At 34.0% G+C, this 23,307-nt stretch overlaps 2 protein-coding genes across 2 annotated transcripts; one reads left to right on the plus strand and one right to left on the minus strand.

The window, feature by feature from the left end:
• The first annotated feature begins 5,884 nt into the window (after positions 1-5,884).
• LOC110022256 (protein IQ-DOMAIN 1-like) lies at positions 5,885-10,658 on the plus strand. Its single transcript, XM_020721102.1, has 6 exons — positions 5,885-6,044; positions 6,131-6,364; positions 6,575-6,802; positions 9,875-9,988; positions 10,085-10,183; positions 10,263-10,658. Exons 1-6 carry the CDS (start codon positions 5,979-5,981, stop codon positions 10,656-10,658), a joined length of 1,137 nt encoding a protein of 378 aa, XP_020576761.1. The 5' UTR covers positions 5,885-5,978.
• Positions 10,659-17,063: 6,405 nt separating this feature from the next.
• Positions 17,064-22,677, minus strand: LOC110022287 (cytochrome P450 711A1-like). The gene is made up of 6 exons (XM_020721157.1): positions 22,340-22,677; positions 22,097-22,249; positions 18,939-19,337; positions 18,182-18,584; positions 17,655-17,750; positions 17,064-17,517 (listed from the first exon to the last, which is right to left on the minus strand). Exons 1-6 carry the CDS (start codon positions 22,573-22,575, stop codon positions 17,179-17,181), a joined length of 1,626 nt encoding a protein of 541 aa, XP_020576816.1. The 5' UTR covers positions 22,576-22,677; the 3' UTR covers positions 17,064-17,178.
• Between the last annotated feature and the right edge of the window lie 630 nt (positions 22,678-23,307).

Here is a 23,307-nt window from a genome sequence, read left to right on the forward strand (position 1 = left end):
TATATATATATATATATATATCTCTTACCCTTGCCTAGCCACCTTTCCTGATTTGCAATTCTTGACAATTGCAACCTGTTATGAGTTGTTTTCACTACTTAGAAAGGTGATAATGCGGACAGAAAAGTCTACAGATGTTTAAAAAATCTAATGAACCAAAATTGCAAAATTTTTCAATGAGTGGATGAACTAGGCGATGTAATCTTGGAGCAAGGTGATGAAGATAGAAGTGTAGCTGATGATACGGTGAAGAAGAATCTCAAAAACTTGGAATTTTTTATCAAGACCTGGCTTTTGTTTGATTTTCTGATCATAACATTTATGTTATTGTTGTTAGCACTGTATTTGTTTTGATGATGTTAATATATTTTTGGAAGACAAGTTGTACTATTGTAGGATTTATTAGTAACTGAACTCGTATGTCTCACTGAGATGCAGTTTATGTTGAAGATATTATGTTGAACTTTGTATGACTACTTTGAGGACCAAAACTTGAGTCAAGATTCTCCTTCAATAATTTCATGATAAAGGTATTGTGAGTAAAAATAATCTGAGTAATTATCATTAGATTTATTCCAAATATATATGCATTTTCAAGATTATTTCTATTTAAAATTTAACTAATATCTAAACTCTTACAAAAAAATAAATGATTTTTTCTAAAATCTAGCATTCTTTTTATTCAATAATTTCATTTTGACTTTACTTTTGTATTTCTGTTTATTTGGGTTACGCTATTCAAAAGGTAAAATTACATATACTTAAAATACTTATGATGCTTACATGATATTTATTAAGGGTTATTACAGACATTAATTCACAGACAACACTTTCAAAATTGTATTTTTCAAACAGATAGACTGTTTTTGAAGCACAAGTTTCTGAACAACAGATTTTCTACAATAACTTTTGAACTAAGATTTTGTACAGCCACATTCGAACAAACACATCTTAAGATCGTAAACAAACTAAGTTAAATACACCCACTCATCCGCACATACGGATCATCAATAATTTTTCGTAAACTTGAGGCTCCATGCATAAAGGGGGCTCATCTAACTAAGAGGACATACGATTACCCCAGTGCAAAGGATTCAAACCTGAACAAGTCTCGCAAAGATTAGAGGATTCAAGGCATAAATATTGTGCCAACGTTTTAGTAATGGATATGCCATCTAAGCATAAATATCTGTAGTTTTATTGATTTCTACCCCTAACTTATGGGATGGGTTATTTTCTTTGGCAAGAAACTCCTAGTATAAATATAAATTGCAATATTTTGTAAAAAAAATTTAATGTTAGTTCTTCATTTCATTGTAAATAAATATCAAAATATACATATTTGATAGTTATTTATGCAAATCCAAAGTTTTTTTTTTTTCTTGAAGAAGAATATATTAGTAATTCCATTGAAATTGATTCACTTTATATTTTAAAAATGAGGTGTCCACAAGAACAAAAAAAGCGAGTAATTTGAAATTAATGATTTGAGTAAATATAGGGGAAGGTGAGCCCAATGGGTAATATGCGTGATTCGAACTCGTGATTTTATGGTGGGAAACTGTACCCTTAACCACTATGTCACGAGTAAGTGCACATACATTATCAGTTATAATGTAAGTATCAATCTAATAAATTAAAATTAATGACTAGTTTTAATATAAATGAAATAAGAACATGAAAATAAAAATAATATAATTAAGGCTAAATTAAATTTTAAAAGAATATTAAATTGGCATACATTTTTTACTTTTAGACTCTTTTCTCATTTAACCATTTACTCTCATCATCATTTATGCTCTCATTATAATCCCTCATTTTATTGTCGTGATCTTCAGCAAACTAAATTTGTGTTTACGAGGGTGTGGAATTGCCTTTGAAATTTCACTTTATAGTGTTATAATTTTTTTGTTTTGCATTTCTTTAAATATTATAAAGTTTTTTGTTTTTGGTTCTTTTTAAATACTCGGAGTCGTCGGCTTGTCTATTTATATATCGTGGTTATATGATTCTCCTTTCCAAGTAAATAATGGTAGAATTAAGTTTAAGATCTTAGATATATTTAATAAAAAGGTAAATAAAATATTCATGATACATAAACCACTTAATAAGCTTGAATTTTCTTAGAAACCTCTAATATTTGTACATAACTTGTATTAACACTTTTTTCTATATAGTTACCCCCATTTCACTTATGTTTGGTTAACTAAAATAAGAGTATTTCTCAAATATATTTACCTTTTTATCCACAACCCACTCGAACATCGACTAATTGAGAGCCTCCAACCTCTCCCAAAAGATGGTCGTTTATGCCTCAGGTGATGTCAAGGCACTGACAGCTTTTAGACCGGTCTGACAGGTAGTTAAGACCCTTTTCTCCACAGGCGGGGCTGCCAGAGTGTTCAGTATTATGCTCGATTGACCTACTTCCTCTGCCTAGATCTTCTCTCGGTAGTGATTATGAAGCAAATCAAAGAATCCCTTCTGATTCCTCAGACCAGACATCGATCACTTCCCCACCGCCAACTTCTTTCTCTTCTTACCCTATAGCAGATCATCCTCTCTAATGTCTCTAAGGGCTCTGCAGTATACAAAATTGTTGTAAAGGTCAAATATCGGGGCTTATTTATTCACTACAACGACAGACTGATATCGGATGGGACGGGGGATGAAGCGAAAAAGAAGATGAAGAAAAGCAAAGCTTTCATGACCTATTTCTAGGGATTGAAGGGCATAAAAATCAAGAGAGTACAATTATTAAATCATTGAACAATCATAAATGATATTTATTTTTGTGCATTAAATTCTCTTGTTCTTATCGCAAATGACTTTTAAGAAGCAAGGGAATTGATGAATTAAATAGGCACACATAAATTATGCTAGCACAAATCTTGAGTAGGCTTAACGGTCCCGGAGAAAGGATTCTAATTCAAGAGGGCCCACCAAAAGGTGGATCAACTTATTAGATATTCAATCGGATATAGTAAACCCGAGATTACCCAAATCAGAAGAGGGGTTGAAGCACTATCAGTTTGAGCGGCTCATCCCAAACATAGATGAAGAGTTGCCCAAATCTGCCATCACGATGTTGATCCGAGGAAGAAACTGGTCCCCAAAGACTGTCATACCGGGATCACTTAGTCGTATCCTTTAATACCATCAAAATAATATAACAAGCCTCAACCATTCCACTAGGATCCTATTATCTAAAGGAAGACTATCTGTCAAATTACAATGATTTACCCTCTGTCTGATGGCTTAGCTTCACCTCATCGACACAAGCTCCTTAGTAGAGATTAAGTTTCTCTTCCTTTGTATGCTAAAAAGATATTCATCCCTATGGTTGTATGGAATTCTCCCCTCCCTCGAGACATGTTATGTTTCTCTTATCCATTCCCAAGTCAAGGTTGAGTCCCATGCTTTTGTGGATCGCGGTCTCACACTAATCCTTATGATGGTTGGCCGTTGTTAGGATCCCTGCATTAGCTCTCTGCTCCTTAGTTGTCAAATCTAGGGGTAGGTCTACCCAAAGACTGATTTCTTGAGTGTTTTTCTCTTGGCCGCTGGAAAACCTTTCGATCAGGATTGAACGTGTTATATAAATGATTTATAGAAAATAATAATATATAACATATCATATAGAAATATAAATATATAAAAGATGTGAAATCAAAGACATAAATAAGTAGCTCGACTGAAAGATTGAAATATGAATATTTTTAATGTCTGACTGATAAGAAGATGAGAGATTATAACACTCGACTGAAAGGTGGAATATGCATATCAATCAGCAAAATTTGGTCGATTAGATCTCGCTGATCTGTGACCAGAGAGTCAACTGACAGCGTTACAGATCCATTCACCCAACAATATGAACTGATCCACTCGGTCGGCAAAGCTCCTTGATGCCCTACTCGTTCCAGCCGACTAAGCTAGAGAACGGTGAGGCCCCAGGCCCACAAGGGTAAAATTCCTATAATAACATGTGGGATTCCTATGTAAAGTACATGTATAAATGCAATTTCGTATGTTATGTCAATTTTGTCTATAAATAGAAGACAATTTCATGAATAAATGATTACACATCCCCTCATTCAACAGCTCAATACTTTGCTCTTTATTCCTCTTTCTACTTTTCAACATTCTATTCATTAGGTGTGATTCATAGGATAGATTCATATTTAACAAAATGTATTAAATGTAAATACATAGAAATTTTTGTAATAGGTATGTAAATCTTCCTTAAAATTAGTGGGTTGGAGGGTAGTTAGAATGCGGTCAAAAGGAGCCTATAATGCTTAACATACCCATAGATATAGCCCAATGTATAATCCTCATAAGGAAATGACCCTCCAGTGACACCTACTCCTTCCATCTATGCAAACACTAGTGGACATTGGACAACAAGGCATTACTCCTCCCTTGACTTTTTGTACCCGCATACTGCATGCATCCAATCAATCAAGAAGGTCGATCCAACCGCCTAGTAAAAATAGAGCGAATGCGGGTCCACAATTGTGAAAGGCATTAATCAAGGGCACTTAACGCAAATCACCCGAGTAAAAAATTTAACCTAAAGTTTGACCTCCCCTCCAACTTAACTAATCACATAATCTGTTAAATATATACAATTCAACGATTTTGGATCAAATATGGATCAATTTCGATTCCAATTCATGCAAATTCAAGTTAATTTCTAGTTTGTAAGCCAACCAGTACTAGACCTGAAAAATTACACTTGTTGGGATTTTGTGAAAATTAATCAAGTCAACCTAAATTTGAATTTTTGGAGTTGGGCTAAGTTGAGTTGTTGTGTCAGATCAATTTGAATCACCAATTTTGTATTTCCTTTCAAATTTGCTTAAGCATCATGTGCTTTATTTTTCATTTCTTCTTCAAGAAAAACAAATCTTCTTAAATTTATGATGATTTTGATTTAAGAAAAAGTAAATGAATCATATGAATTTTATATGAAGTGGGATACATCATCATCATTGTAACATTGCACCATAATATTTGAAAAATGCATGACCTTACAATCATCTAATAATATTCCTAAAAATGACATATGAAAACCTAGAAGAACTGGAATGAAAGACACCTCAACTAACTTTTAATGTTAAGTCATGGGATCCTCTATTGAATTGTACTATTTTAGTATTTTGAACTAACCATACCTTAAACTTGGGGAAATTTATATTAGTTTATTTGAGGCCAGTCATTTAATTGCCATTTAAGAGTTCTTAAAAGCCTTATGGTTTAAAAAATAATCTTATTCGGAACCGAACTATCCATGAATATTTAAGATTCCTTAATATATATATATATTATATATAACACAAATATGTTAGGAATAAGGACCAGTTAAATTATTGTGTACGTATCATGGTTTGTTGGCAGCGCAGTTTTTCTAAAGTTCATAAGTCCCCTCAGATCACGGGTTCGAATCACGGGTTCGATTTCTTTGTGTGTAGAGTGTGGTACTAAAATATTTAGCATACCTAAAAATGATAGGACTCATATAATAAACTCATCTAATAATATTATGATCATCATTTTAGGAAAAAGAAGAAAAATATATATATAACACGAATATGTCAGTTCTTAGAAACACGTGAGAGGTTGTTGCTCATCTAATAATATTATGATCATCATTTTAAGAAAAAGAAGAAGAATATATATATATATAACACAAATATGTCAGTTCTTAGAAACACGTGAGAGGTTGTTAAATCATCGAATCATTGATTGAAGTTTAAACAACTTCAAAATTTAATAGACTTAAAAAGTTTATTTTTGACCTAATTCAATCATGATTGTCGTCAAAATCGATATCTGCGTTAGGCCCACCAGCTGGTCCTCCTCTCTGTAGCCCATCATCTCCTTCAAGGTCCCATTTTTCTCCCAAATTCTCAACTCCGTGGCTCCCTCCATCTCTTAAATCTCCCATTTTTGCCTGAAACACAAGCTACCAACCAATGGGTGGCTCAAGGAAGTGGATAAAGTTGCTCATCGGCCTAAAGAATCTGAAAAATGACAACTTTGTAAGCAAATTTATCCTCCAATCTCTTCATTACAATCTCTGTTCTCATTTCAGCTGATGTCTGTGCTTCAAATGTTTTTGAAGCAGAAGAAGGGCGGTGAAACTAAAAAGATTAAGAAAAACAAATGGAAAATGTTATGGCGGAGCTCATATAGTAATAGTCATCCGTCGACTTCAGAAGCTTCTGATGCTTCATCAATGGCCGCCGAAGCTTTCACCTCAGCAATGGTGGCCGTAGTTCGAGAGCCAGTAAAGGATTTAAGGGCCGTAAAACAGAACTTTGCTGCAATCAGGATACAGACAATGTACCGTGGAATCCTTGTGCGACATCTAAACTCTCACAAGTTTAGTTTTCTTAAAAGATGCTTTCTTTGCTCTGTAAATAAAGAAACAAAAAAAGCTTTTTTTTTTTGTTTGTTTGAATTTTAGGCAAGAAGAGCATTGAAAGCAGTTTAGTTTTCTTAAAAGATGCTTTCTTTGCTTTGTAAATAAAGAAAAAAAAAAGCTTTTTTTTTTTTGTTTGAATTTTAGGCAAGAAGAGCATTGAAAGCGCTGAAAGGGATTGTGAGGCTTCAGGCTTTGGTGAGAGGTTATCAAGTGAGAAAACAGGCGGCGGTGACCTTCAGATGTATGCGTGCTGTTCTTCGAGTTCAGGAGTTGGTTCTAGCGCGGCGAATGAGATTCTCAGCTGAAGGGAAGGGTGGGAAGAAGATGGTTGAGAACCAGAGAAATAAAATGGATCCATTGAAAGAGGCAGAGGTAATCTTGCGCTTATTTTGTTTGATGAAATGCTGAAAGTAAGATGTTAATCATGGTGGTTGAAAGTTTAGCATTTTGTTGCTAGATGGGTTGCTGGCGATTTGGTCGCATGTATTATGTTGTTTGTTAAATCTTGATTGCTATAGCTATATTATTGAGATCAAAATCCTTTTTGCAGAGTGCTGCCATGGAAATAGGCTTCTAATTGTTGTCTGTAAAAATTAGGAGATTTACATATATAACTCAAAATGCTTGAGTATTTATATATCTAACTCCTAGATCCTTATGTTTACTTAAATGCGACTTTAGTTTTTGAATTGGATCAAAAAATGTCATGAAAATGTGTATTTTGCTTTTAATAAGTTATGATTAGTGATGTTTTCTATTTGATATAAAAATTTGAGTATTATATAGGTACATATGTGAATGCATAAAATTGTGTGATGATGTAAATTCCTTTAACAATAACGTTTAGGCACCACAAGAATATTTGTTCAAGGAAAAAAGCTTCAAGGCCTTGTTTCAGGCTTAAGGCTTAAACCCACAAAATAATATTAAATGCCACAAAATTCTTGTATATTTTCATATCTATTACCTAAATCATTTATTTACTTATATAATATTTAAATTTTTAAATCACATAAAAATAACACAAATTTTACTTATTTAAAGTAAAATATATCTTTTCATACAAATCCTTTGATGTGATTTAAACCTTAAAGTGGTATGAAAATAAATATAAAAGTTTAGATATTAGATATAGGGCTGTAATCGAGTCAAGTTGAGCTGAAAATGGGTCTGGATTGAACTTTGCTTGGCTATATTGTAAGTTACTCATGTTCCGCTCGAGCTCAAGTCAAGCTTTCACGTATATACTCAGACTTGGCTTATTTAAAATTATTAAAAACCTTACTTGATTTGTACTGATATTTTAATATTAATTAAATGAGTACTTTAATATGTTAATAAGCAAGTTAAAATTCAATTGAGTAGTTGGTTTTTTATATAGTTTTAATAACAAGAGATTTTATAAATCTGAAAAATTAGCAATTGAAATATTTTTAAATTAGTATGTAGTCAACTTACACCAATTAAGTAAGTTAATAATAAGTCATACTTTTCTTACAATCAAATAATATGAATAAGTACTAATATACTATTTCATTGAAATCAATAAATAAGAATGAATCGTATTAATTTATGATGCATATTGATATTAAGTTTATATGTGATTAATAAATATATAATTAAATAAGTTTTATTCAATTAAATTTTGTTTAAACAATATATCATATATCATATAAGCTAGCATTGAACTTACTATAGAGTATTTAATTACTTATTGAACAATAATTTGTTCGTGAACATAAATAAATAATTTGAGTTGTGTTTAAGTTTGATTCATTTAATCTTTGAGATTTTAAAATTTGTTGAAACTTGTTTATTTAATAATTTGGACAAACTTGATTGAGTATTGATTGAACCAAGTTTAAGTTGCTCCTCGAGTGCTTTGGTTTATTAACAACCTTAATTAGATATCTAAATACTTAAAAATTTTATGTTGTATGTAATGTGTCAATCCAATAACTTGAGACTGCCTTACCTTCTTTGGAGACTATCAGCATAGAGGCTTAAGTAGCATTTGCACTGCTTTGGCAATTTTGTACAAATGATTAAAAGATCCAAATAATTTAAAGTTGTATCATGGTCTTTATGTTGATGTTCATTTGATGTTTTGTTCACTGGATTGGCACAAAAAACTTATATATTTTTTTCAATGGTTTAGAAATTGGATTAAATCAATTTTGCCATCTTTCAATATTAAAAGAAAAAAGCACTCTTCATTACACAAAGATGAATTGAAACAATTGGTGCTGATAGGGTGGAACATTGCATTCATAATAATTTGGGGTTTTTTTCTTAACAGTGAAATCTTCTTTGTTTCCACAAGTTACACTTAATGGCTGTGAAGTATTGAGTAGGACCTTTGGTGGCAATTGCTTTTCTGGGGACCAATGTAGTCCCATATCCTATTCACAATAGGTGTTTAAGGATGGGTAGAATTGAGCTTAGGTTGAGCCAACTTGGGCTAGTAGAAACATAGTTCATTTTATTTTGCATTGATATTCATGGGATTTTGCTTTATAAACCCAAGCAAGGTTATATTCATAAATATCAATAAATTAAACAAAAATGACATTTACATTGCAAAGAAGGAAAGCAAAGCATCAGCGTGTTATTTTGTTAATTTATTTTAAACTTTTTGTGAAGGTTGATTTATTTTAGCTTTATTTAGCTTTGTTCGTTTTATATAAAAGCTTTTGGGATTTTAGGGTTACATGAGCTACCTATATGTTTGATTATTGCCTTATTTAGCTTCATCTAATTTGCCTTATTGTTAGCAATATCGACGTAAAATATTGTTGCATTGAGTTTATTCGTCTATTCTTGTTTATATTATTCAATTTCTAGAATTATCTTGTTATTGTAAGCCATAGAACAATGTTAAATTTAGATCAAAGTTCTTTGAAGGATTCAACAAGAAACGAATGCTTCTTGCAAGAACTTTCATTTTTGTTTAAGCGATAGTATGTTTTATTTATATGGCATTGATAGCTTCTTTTGGTATCAGAATATTTTTATCTTATATTATGAAATTATTAATAATCTAATCATAAATTTTAATGATCTGCGTTAGTGCTAAAATAGCACACACTGTTTTATGCCATACTTCCTAAGCTTTTGCTATTTGGCATTACCATGTATGACTAAACATAAAGTTAGCACACACTGTCTTTGGAGGCATGAACTCCCATATTGCTTAAATTAATTTATTTAAAAATCTAACACCCTTGCACAAAATTCGAACAAGCAATTATATGTCTCAGCCCCCAAGCTCCTATGCCATAAGATAACTGATGCAGTAGCTCTGAAACAGTTTTGGTATCATTTTCATTGCTTGAATTCATTTCAGAGGGAATAACATTTTTTAACTACAAACTGTTCAAAACAGAAACAATTATTCAAACTTAAAAAACATTCAGATCCTATGCCTTCTCGTATTCATTACAGGTTGGCTGGTGTGACAGCCAAGCCACGTTAGCACAAATTAAGGCAAAGTTTCAGATGAGGCGAGATGGTGCAATCAAGAGGGAAAGGGCCATTGCTTACTCTCTCGCACGTCAGGTCTTCTTCTTCTTCATCAAACCATCTCCTTTTCATAATATACTTTTGCCAATCCATGTTTTATTTGGGTAAGAATCATTTCCTTTCTTTTCTCAGCCATTTGTATCAAACTCAAACACGAGACCTATAAAAAAACATGATTTTGAGAAGAGAAATGGGAACCAATATACTTCTGCCAATCCATTTTTTATTAATGTAAGAATCATTTCCTTTCTCCCAGCCATTTGTATCAAACTCAAACACGAGACCCATAAAAAAACATGATTTTGAGAAGAGAAATGGGAACTGGAGCTGGTTAGAGAGATGGGTGGCTGCAAAACCATGGGAGAATAGATTGATGGAAGAGCTTTCGAAGGCTGAATGCAGAAACTGCAAAGCTGGCTCTGTTAATATCAGGAAGAACCATATCACCACAAAAGTTTCTGCAAAAGTGAGATTTTTTTCATTGCCAAGTTCTGAGTTTCATTTGTGTGAGAGTTCTCCATCCTCCTCTGTATACTTGTCAACACCAATCTCTGCTATGAGTCTATTCACGTCAGACAGAACGGAAGATAGCAATATAAAAAAGCCGAGTTATATGAATTTGACTGAATCGACCAAGGCGAAGCAGAAGAGTTGGTTGAGGACTGGAAGTACTGAGGGAAATGGACGAAGAAGACTGATACTGTGAAGTGTGAGAGAATTCCATGTTTTGCTTCTTTTTTAACAGTATGGTTTTGGGGACTTTGGCGAGCTGTAATCCTTTACTTTGTTGTGATATAGTTTTGATTGGAGTGGCGTTGAGTTGTGAAATATGGGTTTTTGAATGGTTGCAAGTCTTTCTATTTTCTTTGGTCAATTGATATTGATCGAGTTAAATGTGTAGTGGATTTTGTTTTTCTATTTTGATCTCTCATTTTTTCTCATCATGCTTGTAACTAAGGGAACACTATACCTATGTATATTGAGCTACTCTTTAGGTGAAGAGAATGGATACATCTCTCTAAAAATTCTATTTTTAGAAGAAAGATTTATATATATATACCACTCAAGTTCTATGAATTTACAGATCTAAATATTAATTATAACAGGCATACTAACATAACTATGCATGAAAATGTGTATTTCATCTTTTAAACGTTAAAATGGTGAATTTTTTTTTTTTTTTGTGTGATATGAAAGATTTGGGTGGTGTAAATGCAACAAGGAAAATTAAGGTGTTAGATATGTAAATACATAGGAATGTGGTGGTAAATACGTAATATATATACACCCAAATATGACTTTATAGGTAATGCTTAAACAAGTCTTTTTCGAGGGTACAATGTTCAGGTCAATGGGACCTACTGGCTTAGAAGGCCTATATCTGAAGATCATGCCACTATGGTGCTAAACCTATTGAATTTATGATTTTTTTTGTAATTAAAAGCAATTTTATCTTTTAGCTTTATTTACTTATATGCCCTAATCCTCCTTTATAGAAGAAACTTATGGTTCATCGGAGAGTTATGATGAGAAATATAGAAGTTGTAATGTCAAGCCTTTTTCTTGCTCCCCATTTGGTGCTAATGAAATCTCCTTCTTTGTGGATGTAAGCAAATCAATTCAACGCACGTAAAATCATTTGTGTTTGATTGTTGTTGTGTGAATTTCTTTGTTTTTGCTTTGTTTTTGCATAATAATTGATATCAGATCTTTGGGTTTGTGATTGGAGCGTGGTTCGACATCGACAACAACAAATTTGAAGTACGTTGCCGGCATTTTTTACAGCATGTGGTTCAAGGTGCTTTGCCACTAGATTTAGAGGTTTGATAGCAGGCTAGCGACAGGTTAGCGGCTTGGAAGCGAAGATTTGGCGTTCGACAAGAAAGATCGCAATAGCAAGGAGACGGTGGCAATTCAGGCAGCGACAGATGGCAGTTCTGGCGGTGGTTCCAGTAACTCCGGCGCAGTCTGCTCACTCTGGAGGCAGGGATCCCATGAATCAAACAAAATGGAATATCGTGTCAAAGAGAAAACAATATTACGTCCGTCGCCCGGACGACGAGCTGCATCCGGGCGACGACCGTGATATAGTGAAGGTCTGACCTCCGCTGCGGGTGACGGATGTAATAATCTCTCGTTGAAGAGAAGATTTTTTCTAAAAATAGCAGCAATTTATTTCTAGAAGTAAAGAGGGAATTTCGTGAAAGGGGAAATAAAAAAAGTTTCTGGAAAGAGCAATTTCGGGAATCGAAAGAAAAAAAAATATTTTTTTTTAAAAGGAAAGGAATTTTGGAATTGAAAAAAAAAACAAGAATTTTTGGAAAAAGAAAACAAAAGTGGAAAGAATAATTATACATATATTTTTTTAGAAAAAAAGGAAAGAAATTTTTTTTTAATTTTTTCATGTGAACCTTTTTTTTGTTATTTTTTTTTCCGGGTATTCTGCAAGAGAAATATTGTTAGGAAAGAGATTTTAACGGTCAAAGCAATGAATGAGAGCATGGTGTCAGGTTCTTCAACGTTCACTATAATTATGAAAAAAATCAATCCATCATGTGGTTATGCATCCCGTCAAAATCTGCATCAAATTTGGACGCCAAATGGAACTTTGACTAGTGTCAATATGAGGTGATGCATGCGTTGTGTTTTTTGAATCTAGAAAAATTCTTGTTTAGCAAGAAATGCCTTGAAAAGATATCAGAGAAAGATTTTTTTTAAGATAAAACAAAGTGTTTGTTGCTTGATCTGAAAGTGTTTGATCTAGAATATCAAATATGGGTGATGATGAAAACTTTTACATGAAAATGGTGGAGGATGATGGAGAACAAATATCTCACAAAAATATAGAGAATAGTCTCCATATGAAACATTAACTCTATAGATTTCAAATGAGACCGGAAGTTACTATTGATGAACACTTTAATGACTTTACAAAGCTGTTAGTAGATCTGTTAGAAGAAGAGGTTGGAGATGAAGCCGAAGCACTTCTTTGGTTGGATTCACGCTCAAATTAGTACAAAAACTTCACGATAACACTCATTCATGGGAAATAGGTCTTGAATTATGAATAACGAGTTCAGTTGAAAGGACAAAGAGTCTGCAAAGATAGAGTCAACTGAGGCACCTGCACTCCAATGCAGCAGATCTGAGAAGAAGAAGAAGAAGAATTCAACAAAGAAATGCAACAATGACATCACTTCTCAAAAGTGGGGCAAGTCTCATGAATGCAATCTTGGGAAAAAATTAGTATGTTTTTAATTTAGAGACTGGTCATTAGAAGAAAGAATGTCTGAAGCTGAAGGAGAAGGGAAAGGAAGTTGCATCTGAGGTGAAAGTCAATATTATTGTGAAAAGATGTAAAGAAGGCAGATTCAGATGTATCGTTATCTGTAGTTTGTCAATGTTTGTTTACAAATGATTTTTGTTAGATTTTGGACACGTGCTAAATATCACATTTGTCCTTATCGAGTGTGCTTCTGTGCGTTCAAGAGGCCGCATAGTGGTGTAGTGACCATGGGCAACAATCAAGATTGTCATACTATTGGTGTAGATTATCTTTATCAAGATGAATGGTAGTACTGTGAGGGAGCTCATAGATGTTGAACATGTTCCAGATATCAAAAAGAATTTTTTGTTAATTGGGGCTTCAAAGTCTAGGGGTTATAAGGGTGTTTTGTTGAGGAAAAAGTTTTGAGGATATGTAGAGGAGCAATGGTTTTTATGAAGGGAATTTGTCATCCTAATCTTTATTATCTACGGTGTAGTACGATGATTGAAATGATTGTCGTTATTGATGATTTTTCCGATGCCACTACGTTGTGGCATATGCGACTAGTTTATTCTGGAGAGGCTTCACTTCAAGATTTGATAAAACAAGGATTGATCAAAACAACGAGCATCTGCAAGCTTGATTTCTATTAACATTGTGAATCAAACAAAAAAACAAGTGTATCTTTTGGTACTGTCATCCATAGTACAAAAAGTATTTTAAAACATGTTCACATAGATGTTTGGGGTCTGACGAAGATAACATCATTCAGGTTGTGGAGATACTTTGTTTCTTTATTGATGATAAATTCAGGTATGTTTTGGTGTACACTATAAGCGCAAAAGCTAGGTGATAGAGATTTTCATAACTTAGAAAAAGTGAATTGAGACTCAGAATGATAAAAATATCTGGTATATCAGATTAGACAATGAAGGTGAATGCACTTCGCATGCGTTCTTTTAAGGGTGTCAGAGAGTTATGATAGAGCATCAATTGATTGTTTGATAGACATCACATCAGAGTGGGGTGGCGGAGAAAATGAACTAGACTTTAGTAGAGAAAGTTCAATGTATGTTATCTAATGCTGGGTTAGAAAAAGTCTGTTGGGCCGAAGCCATAGATTATATGTTTCACTAGGTGAATCGTCTGCCTTGTACAGTTATTGAGAAAAATACCCCAAAAAAGATGTGGTCAGGACATTCTACTAGAGATAATGAGCACATGAGTTCTTAGGTGTCCAACTTACTACCATGTGCACAATGATAAACTAGAACCACGAGCAAAGAATGAGATCTTTGTCGGCTTTAAGCTTGGAGTCAAGGGCTTCAAGCTGTATTATCAGTTAGAAAGGAATATTGTCATTAGTAGGGATGTTTTATTCGACGAGGAAAGCCTATTGAAAAATTGAAACTCAAAGTAGGTGAAGAGTTGTACCGGGACCACAGATATGCATCAGAGGTTGGAGTTTGAAGCAACACCATTTGTTCCATAGAGTTCGTCCACTCAAGCTTAGATACCTGATTCAGTTATAGTTTAAGAGGCATCCGTTGATAGTGCTCAGGAGGAGGTGGAAGAAGATGCTGAGGATGAGACTCATGCTCAAGAATCTATTGTTAAGAGTAGAACCAAGCACCAAAATGTCCCAAAACCAGCTTGATTGAGGGATCACATTGAATTTACACGTTCATCCACAAAGACATAAATTTTTTATTACTATAAAGAAGCGGTGGAGAGTCCAAATTGTGATCTCTGGAGAGCTGCAATGGATTCAGAGATGGAGTCTCTTCAGAAGAATTATATTTGGAGGTTGGTGAAGCTTCCACTGGGAAGGAAATTCTTGGGGTGCAAATGGGTGTATGCAAACAAGGAAGGACCTAGTGGAGTTGATGTGTAGTACAAGGTAAAATTAATGGCAAAAGGCTTTGTGCAATGAAAAGGGATTGATTATGAAGAGGTGCTCTCCCCAGAGGTCAAGCATCCTTCAATCTGTGTTCTCTTAGTACTTTGTAGCACAGTACAATCTAATATTGAAACATGTCAAAGTGAAGACTGCATACTACAAGAAATATTGCAAAAAGAGTTCTACATGTTGCAGCGCCTGGATATAGAGCCCCAAAATACTTAATTTACAAATTTGACAAGTCTTTGTATGGATTGAAGCAGTCACCATGGCATTGATATAAAAATTTTGATTCCTTAAGGAAGGGCGCGAATGTAACAATCCTGATGCAACTAAATTAAATTTTGGAGCTCAGTTGGTCAACTCTCACTCAAATGGAAGTAAGAGATTTAGATGGAGATTGTCTTATTTATGGTTTTTTTGTAATTGGGGGTAATTTAGTCTTTTGGCTTTGTTTACTTATATGCTATAATCCTTATCTATAAAAAGGACTTAAGATTCATGAGAAAACTATTGTGAGAAGTGTAAAAGTTGCAACCCAAGCATTTTTCTTTCTCTCCGTCCATGGAATCCCCCTCCCCCTATATGTAAATGAATCAATTCAATGTCAAACCACATAAATCATTTGTGTTTGATTGTCGTTGTGTCAATTTATTTGTTTCCGCATTGTTTTCTCATAATAAAGCCCACTTGTCAAAGTGGTGGAATTAATTTGGGAAAAATGAGTTGCTTCAAAAAAATCATTATTACTTCAAACTACATAAGTCAATCTTTATTTACGATGTCGTCATACACATGCATTGTGATCTTTTCATCAAGACACCGTGGGATGACTCAGTATTGTACGAAATGTAAAATTTCTTTTCTCTCGTGTACGAAAGGGTGGTTAGAGGGATATTTCAAGAGGAGATTGTTTTATTTATGGGTTTTTGGTAATTATGGATAATTTGATCTTTTGACTTTATTTACTTATATGCTCTAATCATCATCTATAAAAAGGACTCAGAATTCATGAGAAAACTATTGTGAGAAGTGTAAAAGTTGCAACCCCAAGCCTTTTTCTCTCTCTCCATCAAGTGGCAGTGAAATCTCCCTCTTCGTGGCCGTAGACGAATCAATTCACTGCCAGACCATACAAATCAATTGTGTTTGATTGTTGTTGTGTCAATTTATTTGTTTTTGCATTTTTTTCACATAACAAGGCCCACCTGTCGAAGTGGAGTTAGTTTGAGGAAAATGAATTACTTGAAAAAAATCATTATTACTTCAAAATACATGTCACTCTTTATTTATGATGTCGTCCGACACTTGCATTGTGATCTTTTCATCAAGACAACGTGGGCAGACACAGTATTGTACGAAATGTAAATTCTTTTTTCTTTCGTGTATGAAAGGGTGGTCGAAGGGATATTTCAAGTGGGGATAAAAAGGAAAAAAAAAGTAGCCCCCCATCTCTCTCTTTTCTCTCTCATTATCGGGAAGCATAGATCTTTTTTTGAGCTAATTCTTGCTGCCCGGGAATCCTGAGAAAGTATAGAATTCGTGTATGAAAGGGTGGTCGAACGGATATTTCAAGTGGGGATAAAAAGGAAAAAAAAAAGTAGCCCCCCATCTCTCCCTTTTCTCTCTCATTATCGGGAAGCATAGATCTTTTTTTGAGCTAATTCTTGCTGCCCGGGAATCCTGAGAAAGTATAGAATGAGAAACACGACCTCTAGCAACACATCCATCATCTTCTCCAATACATTTCTCCTAAAATTAGAGACTTTATCGGGCTGTACTAACTCACGAATAGTATGAAACCCTGCGTCCTAAAATGAGTTTGCTTATAGTCGGCTTTCTGGTTATTATAAATTTCTTTTATTTATTTATTCTCTATTTAATATTATATTTGTGAAAAACCTTACTGATCAATATCCTTAAACGGTCATTTTTATTATGGCTGAATAAATCCTAATATTACCACGCATCAGATTCTACCAATCACAACACACAACAGAGCATAATTACCAAAAGGGAACTACAAATTTTACAAATTACAGATTCACAATAAGCATTTCATTCCCATCTCCTCCTCTTAATTGCATGGAGCTTAACCCCATGCTTGAAATTAACAACTATGCCAAACTCAAATTGCAAGGGATACTCCATCTTAGAAGAATGTCTGAAAATGTAATTTCTATAAAGATTGATCACTGTGAGCTTTATCTCCTGCAAGGAAAATTTTTTACCAATGCATGCCCTCGGGCCGAGCCCGAACGGTATGTGTGCATGTGGATGTCTCCTCTTCTCTTCTTCGCGGGTCGGGTCGAACCTCTCGGGCCGAAATACATGCGGGTCAGGGAAGTGATTTGGGTCCATAGCAAGCACTCCTGTGGCCAGCCAAACCCATGTCCCCTATAGGTTTATAAATAAATAATATTTAAGCATATAATACTCAATTTTAATATTAATTTTAATTATGATTTAATTACAATATTTTGGCCCATAATTTTTGAATAATTGTGAAAGCCATGTATTGAGGTTTTGCTTGCCTTGGGAAGGAGATAGCCTCCAATGTCAATCTGCTGGTTTGTCTCTCTTGCAATTAATGGAGACACTGTGTACAATCTCATGGCTTCTTTAATTACCTGCAAGTTGTTCAAAATCGATACTGTTATATAAATAAGAAAATTTATAGTTTGATATTACAAAAAATAATATGATTTATATATTTAATATTTAAATTTTGCTATTTACAACTTCTTGCAGTCCACTGACTGGTTTTGTCTGAAGTCCAACAGAAGATGGAAAGTAGGATTAAGAGGATCATGGAGAGGCCAATATGATTAGTTATATAATCTATTTATAAATATAATTGGCAAAGTTTAGGATACATAAGTACATAGAATTGTGGGGTATGTATATAAAATCTCTCAAAAGTTTAATAGTTAGATATGTAAATATATAAGAATTGTGTGATAAATATGTCAAAAATTAAGTGCAGTCTGAATCAGTACTAGCAAGCACAACCGCTTCGACAAAGCTGCAGCTGCTCAAACACACCTGTAAGAAAATCTACCTGATCAAGATAAGGGAACTTATGCTGCAGTTCATCAGCCGTTGGCACTCGATCCGATGGTCCGAATTCATCGATCTCTCTGAGGAGCTTCTTCTCCACCTCCTCGTGCTTGGACACCAAATAAACAACACAGGAGAGAGTAAAGGAGGTGGTGGCGGAGCCGGCGAGGAGGTGCTCGTAAGCAAGAGAGCTGATATAGTCGGAGCTAATGAAATCGAGTTTCTTTATTGAATGCTGCCTTTGTTCTTCTCTTGTACTGAGTATAGCGGACAAGAAGTTTTTAGTTCCTCTCTCCTTTTGTTTCTCCCTTTGGGCTACGATTGAGTCCAGTTTCTTACTTAGTTTTCTGTTGGTTCTGTCCATTTTGTAGTCTGCTGTCCATGGAATCCTCTTCAGAACTTGCCTGAAATTATGGAGAAAATAGGATTGATCAAATCTAGTAAATCTAATCATCACTGCGATGGAGATAAATTAGTGAGCAACGATAGTAAGAAAATCTTAAATCCGTCTCATAATCGGATTTACTAAATCTCGATTTACATCCTAAAAGAGACGGAACAGTAGAAGAAAAGACTGAATGCGAAAAATTTCGATTTAACATAGCATTGGATTTAATTTTCTTTTTTTTTAATGTTTGGCTTGATTTACTCTAAATCCATGATTAAATACTCTTTAAATTATACTACCAAACACCACCATATGATCTATTATCTTATAATACTCTTTCTTAAACGTATTTCTACAAAGATCTCATTACCTGAAAGGTTTCTGAAGGATTGGAACCAACAAGGCTAGTATTATAGAGAAGGAACCAGAGAGATCCATCTTGAGTGATGTGGTAGCGTATATATGCTCCCTGATAAATTCCGAAACTTCGTCATTATCGTTGTTGTTGTTGTTATTATTATCATACGACGATGATTGTTTTCCGAGCAGGCCGAAGTCGAAGCCAAAGGCGGCTTGGGCGATGATATCGGTGGCGAGCTTGAGGGAGAGGTCGGAGAAGCTGATTACACTCTCTTCTTCCTCTGATTTAGACAAGAGAGAAGTTGCAGATTCTATGTAGGTTTGCATGGTTGGGATGAGGTTGGCTAAGTGTGATGGCTGGTAGAGGGAGATGATTGTGTTTCTCATTGCTGTCCACTTTGAGTAATCCCTACAAACAAAAGGAGAAAAAATTTCATAACATTTAAGATAATTATGTAGAGACCACCTGAATTATTGATATTTACAAATTAATGATTCAGGTGATTTTTTTTTAACTACTGAGAAATTACACGTGCCACGATCAAACAACTGAGCATTTGATAAAAATGATAAATATGGGTTGGGGTTTTAACTTGAATTCTAATATTTGAGGGGGAATTTGAAAAAAAATGGATGAAAGAGCATGAAGTAAGTTTAGGATGATCTGCATGTAATTAAGACAAAAAATTAAGACAAAAGTTGTAATAATTGGATGATGAACCAATTTTTGTATTACATTCATTTCAAAGCAAATTGAGGATTGGACTAATTATTTTTTGGTTAGATATCCTCGCACTAATTATTTTGCTAAAAATTTCTAGGCTGGCTAAGTCAAAAGTGGTTATAGATCATGGAGATAAAGTTTAGCCAAGGTATAGTCTTGTCTCTTAAAGAAAATTGAACTAACCTATAAGCCTAATAGTATCATCAAAGACTATTATACCTCAAGATTGCACAAACTTTCAAGAAATTGGCTATGTGTAGGTTCAGGTCTTCTACTTTTGATCCTCAAAATTGATTCTTTTGTACAGTTTGAATGATTGTGGGTTTAAGCACAAAAGTAATGGCCTGTATGGTAGATCTATTGATACCTTGATATATTTCTTCTATCATAGAGTTTGTAAAGTCCCTGACATGTTTTTTTTTATGTTTGATAAGTTTTTTCATAATTTTTTCTTCTATTTTAAGGACAACTAATAATGAATTGATATGTTCAACCCCATACATACACAGATAAACTCATGGGAACAATTAATATAAGATGTTGATCATAGCATCTATGCACTGGGCCAAATTTTACTGTCCGGTCCCCTGATGTGTGGACATCGGACGAGATGCAGAGGTGACCGGAACTTTCAGTCACCGCTGCTTCTCATCCGTTGTCCGCACATCCGATGACCGGACAGGAAAAACGCTCACGCACTGGACGCAGTACCGAGGCACCATGCCGAGACTCCTCAAATACATCCCCAAGTTCAGTTTTAGGGACTTTCTTGCATAAAATACATAAAATTATGCCAAAATATGAAGCAAACAATGAAATGAAAGATGGAATATTAATAACAAATATGATTTAGATTTTTATAGATTTTTTTCACTCAATACATTTCAAAATCGCTGTCTATCAATTTGTCAACCGGCCAAAAATCATAGGCATGAGACATGGAGAAGCCGCCTCTGTTTTATTTATTTTTCATCTTTTCAAACTTAAAAACTAATTATATAATTTTTATTAATTTAAATAAATAAAGTTGAATTTTTTATTTACGATAAATATTTTATGAAGTTTGGTACAATGAACACAAATGGAACGTTGTTAATGAAATAATCCCAAATAAATAATTTTATAAAGACATTCAACAAGGCCAAATTTTTCTGTCCGGAGTTCGGATGTGCGGACAACAGTCGCGATGCAGCGGAGGATCGGACCTCTGCTGTATCGCTGCATCGCGACTGGATCTCTGCTGTATCGCTGCATCGCGACCTTTGTCCGCACATCCGAATTCCGGACAGAAAAATTGCTCGGTCATATCAAATATGCTTTTTTTGTACAATAAATTCCATGCGAATTTGCTCTACCCCACTAAGAGTATTATTCTATTTGTTTATTAATCAATCGTCATATGATACGTGTCTTATTTTATTTTAATTTAATTTAAATTATTCTCAGCCATTTTTTTTCAGAAAAATCTTTGGATTAAGATTTCGAGGAATGATTAGAACCGCAAATGAATGTGTTCCACAAATTATTTATGGCTTTATTCAATTAATATAATTAATAATTAATTAATTAATTAATCAAACAAATTTGATTATTTTTATAATTAGTCATCTACTTAATGAATTATTTTCAACAACTTATTATTTATCATTTAAAGCTAGCGACTAAGTTAGCTTAAGACTCGAGTATAGTCCGATTACAATTGGCCAGAAACAATATTTTTTAATCTTTTTTTTTATTTTTAGGCACAATGAATATTGTTTAATAGCTCTTGTTTATTTTATTGAACAAGCTGCTTGTGTAAAGCTCGATTAAGATTCAATTACGGCTCGATTATGTTGTTAAACTAGCTGTTTGTTAATAAGTTCGATAATCTCGATGAACTAAGCACAAATCGAGCTCTATCAGAGCCTGAACAACTCGATGGTGATTTCAATCTTCAAAATTTGAATCAAGCTAGAGCCGAACTCAAACAGCCTCTTAATAAATGAGCTCAAGCCCAAACATGCTTCTGCCCGTCTCAACTGTTTCATTTGAAGCTCTAAGAATGATCAAGCAATGAACATCAAAGTTATACATTACTTCTTTATAATAAAGCTATACACACTATGATTTAAATCTGAAACTTCCAAATTTGCACACATACCACACCCTTTTTTTTGTATTTATTTATCTAACACACAAATTTTAATTTACATATATATGCCAACTTATGTATAAAAATATATATTTTATCTTTTAAAAGTTAAAAAAACTATATTTTTATATGAAATGAAAGATTTCGATGTTATAAATAAAAAAAAAGCCAAATTTTGACATTAAATATGTAAATACATAAAAATTTAGTGGCATGCATATAAATTTTTCAAATAAAACTTCAACAAAAAACACGAGAGAAAACAAAATAAAAAGAGCCCGAAAAACTAAAAAGTCCATCTTTAACCAACCTTGTAAAAAAGAGACCTTTCTGATGCAGAGGACTCCCGGCAATGGGAGGCGGAACACTCCTCCTATTAACGCTCTTAAACTTCTTGATTCCCACCTCGTAACACAGCTCCGGACTCGCCACAATAACAATAACTTGTCGTCCCATATGAAATCTACTACAAAAAAACAATCAAAAACTGTTTTTTTTTTTTAATTTTCTGAAAGAGCAGATATGCAGAAGAAAGAGAAGTGCGAGAGAGAACCTATAAATGGGGCCATAGCGATTGTAGAGAATGGTGAAGAGGTCAGGGCCGTGCCTGGCGAGTAGAGGAAGGTGGCCGAGGAGAGGAAGAGGAGGAGGGCCAGGCAGGCTTCTCAGAGGCCAGTAGGGGGTGTAGAGATAGGTGAAGAAGACGGTGAAGAAGACGGCGAGGAGGACTGAGGAGGTGGAGATGTGTGGAGGGTATGCGTTGAAGAAGGAGAGAATGGAGGTTAGCATTATGACAGGAAGAGGAGAGGAGGGGAGGAGGAGAGGGAGGAGAGATGACTGATTTGGGTTTGCTATTGCCTTTTTACTGTTTTGGTTTGGGGACAGAGGAGAGTGGGTTGCAGTTGGTGCGCTTTATCCGGCTCTGCAAAGTTTTCCTGCACAGTGGGGATCACATTATTTCTATCTTCATTAGGTTAAATTCAAAGCTCCATTTGATTGCACTATTAAATAGGATTTAGATATAAATTTAAGGTAAATCTAATCAAATATCAAATAAAGCACAAAACAAATTCAAAGCTCCATTAAACTAAAATTTTGTGCATTCTATCTCTTTTTATAGAGAGCTAGATTTACTTACTTCATCCTCAGGAGCAACTCTTGACAAAATTCAATTTTTATTGAATTTTGATGTATACTATTTAACATTAAATCAAGATGCACCAAACACCGCCTTATTGTTAAAATCATATAGACATATACATGATTTATCGGAGAGAAGTTAATATTAGTAGTATTTTTATTGTCATTTAAAGATTTGGGCAACATACAAGTAAAAATAAAAATTTAGGGGTTAGATATATAAATACAAAATAATATTGTGGCATATATGCAAATTACTTTTTTTCTCAAAGGATTTATTGATGTATTTCAACTTGATTTTTAGGTTTAGTAAAGCCCTAACTATTTGAAGGTTGCACATGAAAATACACTTATGTGATAGACTAATTTTATATAGAGTAT

This window comes from Phalaenopsis equestris, unplaced genomic scaffold, assembly GCF_001263595.1.
Source record: "Phalaenopsis equestris unplaced genomic scaffold, ASM126359v1 Scaffold000180, whole genome shotgun sequence".
Classification (NCBI taxonomy): domain Eukaryota; kingdom Viridiplantae; phylum Streptophyta; class Magnoliopsida; order Asparagales; family Orchidaceae; genus Phalaenopsis; species Phalaenopsis equestris.